The sequence below is a fragment of the Triticum dicoccoides genome, chromosome 7B, assembly GCF_002162155.2.
Source record: "Triticum dicoccoides isolate Atlit2015 ecotype Zavitan chromosome 7B, WEW_v2.0, whole genome shotgun sequence".
NCBI lineage: Eukaryota > Viridiplantae > Streptophyta > Magnoliopsida > Poales > Poaceae > Triticum > Triticum dicoccoides.
The window spans coordinates 267,680,031-267,686,765 of NC_041393.1; the positions used below are offsets into that span (position 1 = coordinate 267,680,031).

The 6,735-nt window shown below is 46.0% G+C and overlaps 2 protein-coding genes across 3 annotated transcripts in view; one reads left to right on the plus strand and one right to left on the minus strand.

The window, feature by feature from the left end:
- Positions 1–2,413, plus strand: part of LOC119336180 (fatty acyl-CoA reductase 1-like) — a 4,824-nt gene extending 2,411 nt beyond the window's left edge. Inside the window, exons 3-7 of the mRNA XM_037608192.1 lie at positions 365–567; positions 691–791; positions 861–1,579; positions 1,741–1,868; positions 1,982–2,413. Coding sequence (XP_037464089.1) covers positions 365–567; positions 691–791; positions 861–1,579; positions 1,741–1,868; positions 1,982–2,135 — 1,305 coding nt within the window. The 3' untranslated portion in view covers positions 2,136–2,413. The remainder of the gene's footprint in view (positions 1–364; positions 568–690; positions 792–860; positions 1,580–1,740; positions 1,869–1,981) is intronic.
- Positions 2,414–2,659: 246 nt separating this feature from the next.
- Positions 2,660–6,130, minus strand: LOC119336181 (probable uridine nucleosidase 1). Of its 2 annotated transcripts, XM_037608194.1 has the most exons (10): positions 5,821–6,130; positions 4,758–4,873; positions 4,621–4,680; positions 4,033–4,215; positions 3,842–3,946; positions 3,653–3,749; positions 3,453–3,560; positions 3,218–3,353; positions 2,892–3,014; positions 2,660–2,811 (listed from the first exon to the last, which is right to left on the minus strand). In XM_037608194.1, the coding sequence occupies exons 1-9, from the start codon at positions 5,879–5,881 to the stop codon at positions 2,906–2,908; spliced, it is 975 nt and encodes a 324-aa protein (XP_037464091.1). In that variant the 5' UTR covers positions 5,882–6,130; the 3' UTR covers positions 2,660–2,811; positions 2,892–2,905. The 2 variants fall into 2 exon arrangements, with proteins under 2 accessions (XP_037464091.1, XP_037464090.1); XM_037608193.1 differs by having other exon boundaries at positions 2,660–3,014; positions 5,821–6,126.
- Between the last annotated feature and the right edge of the window lie 605 nt (positions 6,131–6,735).

Genomic DNA, 6,735 nt, shown 5'->3' on the forward strand with positions numbered 1-6,735 from the left:
AGATCCCCTGCCTGGCAGTGGTACCGCTAGTGCTAGCAATTCATGTTCATACTTATTCATACTTATTACTGTACTGCGGCGAAGGGCATGTGCAGTTTAGTATGCCCACATCATCTCCGAGATCTTTGGTGGCGACCCTTTTGTGGCAACTGGTAGGTTTGTCGTCCGCTCGTCCTTGGTCCAATCTTATGTAGTAGGAGTATGTTTTACTCTTTTTTCTGTTTTTTTTTCTTTCTATCCACCTCTGAAAGTTGCAACGCACGATTAATCATCCACGAATGGCATGTGTAGTTACTAAAGAAATGGTACAATGCAAACTGAGTTTTCAGCAAAATGAGGACGAAACGCTTATTTGATGGTTCAGGTGACAGACACTGAGCTCTTCTGCCTCCTGAAAGAGAAGCATGGCAAGGGAGGATTCGAGCTGTTTGTGGAGGAGAAGGTTGTCCCTTTGGCCGGTGACGTCGTCTTCGAGAACATGGGGCTAGATGCTCCCAGGTTGGAGGAGCTGGCCAAGGAGGTGGACATCATCGTCAATGGAGCTGCAACCACCAACTTCTACGAAAGGTCCCCACCAAAATTTATATACAGCTCCGCTTTTATAAACGGAGGGAATCATCGTCAATTATATTAACTTAATTAACTAAAGTTAGTTTTCTACTAACTCATACTAGTAGTATTAATTTGCAGATATGACGTTGCGTTGGATGTGAATGTCATGGGGGTGAAGTACCTGTGCCAGTTGGCCAAGAAGTGTGCCAATCTCAAGATGCTCCTCCATGTTTCCACCGGTCAGCACTTTTTCTCTTGTTGGATTTGTGTCGAAAAATGCTGACAAAAAAAAAATTTGGATGCCGCAGCATTTGCAGCCGGCGACAGGGAAGGGCTGATCATGGAGAGGCCGTTCAAGAAGGGGGAGACCCTGAGGGAAGGCACGTACCTGGACATCGACGCTGAGCTGCGGCTGGTCGGCGACGTGAAGAAGGAGCTAGAGCTGCAGGACGGCGGCTGCGGCGACAAGACCAAGAGGGAGCGGAAAGGCATGAAGGAGCTGGGGCTGGAGCGCTCCCGCCACTTCGGGTGGTCCAACACGTACGTGTTCACCAAGGCCATGGGCGAGATGCTGCTGGGGCAGCTCCACGGCGCCATCCCGGTGGTGATCCTGCGGCCCAGCATCATCACCAGCATCCTGAGGGACCCCCTCCCCGGGTGGATGCAGGGGACGCGGACCATCGACACCATCATCATCGGCTACGCCAAGCAGAACCTGTCGTGCTTCCTGGCGGACCTGGAGCTGACCATGGACGTGATCCCGGGGGACATGGTGGCCAACGCCATGATGGTGACCATGGTGGCGCACTCGGAGGAGCAGGGCGCGGAGGTGATGTACCACGCCACGTCGTCGCTGCGCAACCCGGCCCCCTACGGCGTGCTCTACGAGTCCGGCCGCCGGCACTTCTACGAGAACCCCAGGCTGAGCAAGGACGGGCAGGTCATCCCCACCAAGGAGATGCACTTCTTCAAGACCATCGCCAGCTTCCACTTGTACATGCTCATCAAGTACAAGCTGCCACTCGAGGTCCGTCTCTCTTTTCTTTTCTCTTCTTTCCTTTCCTTTTCTTCAATATAAGGCAATCAATCCAAGAATAAACTATTTATAGTGATCTAAAACGTCTTATATTTGTTTACAAGGGGAGTATACTAATCTTAGAATGAATGAAATTTTACTGATGCGTGCAGATCCTGCACGTGGTGAACCTGCTCCTCTGCGGACTCTTCTCGCAGCTCTACGACGATCTCACCCGGAAATACAAGTTCGTCATGCATCTCGTCGACGTCTACGGTCCCTTCGCCTTGTTCAAAGGATGGTAAGCAAGCGTCACAAACTACTGCTAGTCTAACCTTCATGGTCAATTCCAACACAGCATGTCCTTCACGTCTCATCTTCTTTACTTGTCCAACCATTGAATGATTAACCAAGCTTCGACGACATCAACTTGGAGCGGCTGCGATTGACCATGACCAAGACAAGCCCGGAGGACGACATGTTCAATTTTGATCCCAAAACCGTTGACTGGAACGACTACTTCTACAAAATCCACATACCGGGTGTCCTCAAGTATGTGCTCAAATAAAACCGCAGCAAAATTTATCAAGATATATGCACCTTATCTTCTCCACAAAGCCAAAAACCACATCGCGCGTGTTCTTCTTGCATGGGTATGTGATGGAAAAACAAGGAAGACTTTTCACATGCCAGTTAGATTATTATGTTGGAGAAGGACATCATTGATCAGTGATAAAAAAAAAAAACATGTATTCTTGAATTATAGTATGTTCAGGTAATCAGGTTTGTGTAATTTGCTCATGTCTTGAAATGAGCTGGGATGATAAAATCTATGTATTCATGTCATGTTTGAAGCACAGGAATTTCACAAAAAATAATGCATGGCATCCAAAAAAGGGCCTAAAATGTGCAGGCACTTATAAGTAGGAAGTAGTGCCAACTCATGTTCATTTCGACCTCTCATGGGCAGGTCAGGTTTAGCCCGACAAGGCCAAACATGAGCAAATAGATCTTCTCATTTGTCTAAACACGTGCAAAGATATGCCTGCTAAATAAAGACACGAGCGCAGAGAGACGGGCACAAAGCAACAATGAGTATGGGAAAGTTTTTCCCAAATTTGCAATGTACTTGGTATATATAAATATTTGGAATCAATGTTCGTCACAATGCTGTCCGTCATATGCAGAATTTACCCCATAGTTTGCTTTGCACTAGGAAGCTTCTCTTCCTCCTATGCTTGCTTCTAAAAACAGAAAAAAAAAAGATTTGGCCATGAGAGTTGACCTGAAGCATCACACTTCAGCTCAAAGAGTCAGAATAGACCTCTGGTTGTATTCTCAGGGCGCCATCAGCAGCTTCTTCACATATGCAAGGACCTTTGGCACATCGACTGTCCATGCAACTGAAATTGGTGCATAACCAGACCATGGATTTTCTGAATTCCACCTGCAATGTAGTGCGAACGAGCAATCAATATCTTGCATCTACAGCTGAATACTCAGAAATGACATTCTCGTTAGAATTTAAACCAGTGGACTGGGCACGTGCGGCACTTAAATCACCAGATGAATATGTTTGTAAGAATGTTGAAACACTTGAGTAGGTAGAGCTAATGTGAAGTACTCAGAAATAGTATATGATATACATACTTCTTCAATCCATGGTCCATCAAAGTATGGCCGGTGCAAATGCCCTGAGTCTCGACTCTCACAACACCCTTCTTGAATGTGAAGTACTCGGGGTGAACTAAGGCTGTAAAGCTCACTGGATCATGTAGGAAAATCCCTGGATAGAATGCACGAATCAGTTGGAAGTGAAACTGGCTTTGAAGATTCAGTGGCAACTTTAGCAAAAGCATACCGAAAAGACAGGGCTACAATATACCTTGGAAGCCGTCAGACTTCTCATGCCAATCTCTGTAGAACTTGCACATGTCACACAAGAACTGTGCGTGCACCCCTTTTGAGTTTTTCAGTTCCAAGAGATCCTCATCTGCATAAAAGAAGTTTCACCCGGCGGGCTAGTAAACCCCCATACTCACACAAGTTGAGCTATGAAGATGACACTGGTATCAAGGAACAAACCTGTAAAACAGCATTGAGTTGTTATGTTAATGCCAACCACATCAATATCTGCTCCTGATGTAAAAACTACATCCGCTGCATCCGGATCTCCATAGATCTGCACAGTTGTACACTCAATGTTTAATACTTGTGTTGTTGTTTCTGCTTGTTCATAAATAATGCACCAGTGTTTAGTTCACATGACTATACATTAGCTTCAGCAGCAGGGTTGACATTTCCAGCTGCAAAGAAAGCTCCACCCAGCACAACTATTTTTTTGACCTTGCATGCAAATGACGAGTCCCTTTTGATGGCCTAACAAAGAATACAAGCTATCTCTTAGCCCCTGGCATAGTATACACAGCATGGTAAATAGCTCTATCCTGTAACTGTAAGCATACCAATGCGACATTTGTCAGGGGTCCCAATGCAAGTACAGATATCTCTCCAGGAAACTGAGAGACCTTATTAACCATGAACTCGGCAGCACTTTCCTCAACCTTCTTAGTAGTAGGTGCAGGAAGAGACAAATTACCAAGACCATCGGATCCATGAACAAAGTCAGCAACGCGTGGCTCTCCTCCCTATAATACAAAAGTCATGTCATTCAGCTGACCAACCAAAACTGTAGTTTAACATAGTATTATTGGAGGTCTCAATTCTGAACTCCATCTACCATATAAAATATGTAGGCTCATGTTACATGCCACGCTACCGACTATCTATCAATGAGCTAACAATATGACATGTAGAGCAAGTAGGAAAAAGAAAACGCCCGCTAGTGCAAATACGAAATGGCATCTTGTACAATCGATTACATGACCTTAGCTAAACGCTTTTGATGGATGATAATCCAGTAGGCACTCAAGAGTCATTTTTAATTGATAATACAAAATGCACACTTCTAGCACCAACTAAACAAGAAACATCCAGTTGCAAAGCCATGGTGAAGTTTGAAATGTACAGAATTGCAGTGTGAACCATCGTACCTTAAGAGGCTCCGGGCTGCCCTCTGCTACTGGAACCTCAGGATGCCCTGCTCTCTCACACTGTCCTTTGAAGACTCAAAACGTTTAGCAAAAGCAAGAATCAGAAGAAGCAAAACTCAACAGTGCCCGCCGCTCACCAGCAAGAGCGCATTGCGTGTAGCATACTCTGTAGCGACATTGCCGAATATGGTTGTCAGCCCAATGATCTCCACACTTGGTTCTCCAAAAGCCATTAGGATCGTCATGCTGTCATCTAGAGATCAGAGAAAGCAGGCAGTGAGAATAAATAGGGAATAGCCTTTTTACAGGTGTTTTTTTTTTCGTTTCGAGAAGGAGATATCGTGTAGTAGTAACAGTACAGACTATCGTTTGAGTTGCGCATGCAGCATACTGGTACGAAGCCGTTGACATTGAAAGCCAGTGTAACATTTGCAAAGTATGTACACCAGCATCCTATTGTTGTTGATGATATAACTGGAAGCTTAGCTGTGAACTTGTGGCAAAGGCAGTAATACAGTTTGGATTGCTGGAACTTGGCAAGAAGCATAAATAACGTAAACATTTGCCAGTCATGAAAGTTGTATCCAACAACGTTGCTGAGATGGATGTCACTATGTTCGTGTGAAGATACCATCAACGGTGCCGTAAACTAGCAAAAGAGTTACTAATACTAAGGAATGGATTGTCCAGTTGGGTGCTAATTAAGTACTCCCTCTGTAAATAAATATAAGAGTGTTTAGATAACTAAAGTAGTGATCCAAACGCTCTTATATTTCTTTACAGAGGGAGTACAGTATAGTATTACTCCACTTGCAGAAGAAAACTGAACCACAATTGCATTATAACTTTCCTGCTCGACTCCACTGAAGAAGGGACGGGGGTAGGAGGAGAAACCGTGGTGACGATGGAGATGGTGGCACGGCACCGTCGCTTTGGTCGGCAGGCTGGGTTGACACGCCATAACCCAAGGAACCACGTGCGAGCATAGCAGTAAAGTAAAAGCAAACCGGAGCCTTGGTGGTAGTACGTGATGTTAGAATATGATAACAAAACGTAATTTCTGCCTAGCTAACTCACACACTCATCCATCCATTCCATTTATTAATATCAGCAACAGGTGGGAAAGCGAAGAAGTAACAGGGAATCGAAGCGAGAGAGAAACAATGGAGAAGGGAGGGAGGGAGGGATTGAGGAGAGCACCGATGCCGGGATCCGTGTCGATGATGACCCTGTCGCGGCGGATCTGCCCATCCTCCCCCATCGTCGTCGGGATCCCTTCCCTTCCCTTCCCTTCCCTTAGCTAGCGAGGGGAATCGGAATCGACAAGGAAGATGCGAGCAGAGCCAAGTGGATGAGCGGGACGCAACCTCGCCCTTTCTTTCTTTCTCCAGACTGTCCTCCTTTTTCCAACGAGCCTCGCTTCCCCGGACTTTTTATAGACGATGCAAACACGCACGGAAGGTTGGGTGTCAGGAGCGCCAAGTTCGTTCCTCTTGCTGCTGGGGCTGGGGAAAAACGAAAAAGGAAGATGAGATCTTGGCGGTGGAACGCCCGTCGGATCAGCGTGCCCGTGTCCCGTAGGCCGTCAGATCTGGATTAGAGGGGATAGAGCAGCATAAGTGGAGGAGCTTCCATGGAGATGGGGGGCAATAATAACAAATGAATCATGTCCAGAAAGCAAAGGCATCCCCACACTCCGAGTAGCTTTTTGTTTGATTTGACGGCCACGGGGCTACATGTGCGTAATTTTTCTTTTTGCCTCTTACATGTGGGCCGGGTAATCTTAGTTCAGTGCCTTCTCGAGATGTCGGTCAGAAAAGCCTCTGTCGCAATTGGCGTGAAATAATGTTGTTTTTGTCTCACGACAAGAATTATGGATCAGAGTACATGGTTTTTGTTGCTAAAATATTCATTTCATCAACCAGAAAAGTTACTATATAACTAATAATTTAGTAGTGAGTGTCTAAGCTATTTAACAAGAGGTGAGAGAATTGATCGCAATTCCACTGACCCGCACTCCAGGAGAAGGGAGGTTGCCACCGACGGGGAGCTCCAGCCTGGATCTATAAATGTTGTGGAAGGGAGCCCCGTGCCTTCCTCGCGCCAAACTCCACC

Bases quoted from the DNA above. Each gene is read 5' to 3' on its own strand.
- LOC119336181 (XM_037608194.1), bottom strand. From the start codon at position 5,881: ATGGGGGAGGATGGGCAGATCCGCCGCGACAGGGTCATCATCGACACG. The intron at 4,874-5,820 runs GTGCTCTCCTCA...TCTGATCTCTAG, and splicing joins CGACACGGATCCCGGCATCG to ATGACAGCATGACGATCCTA. The intron at 4,681-4,757 runs GTGAGCGGCGGG...TTCAAAGGACAG, and splicing joins CACGCAATGCGCTCTTGCTG to TGTGAGAGAGCAGGGCATCC.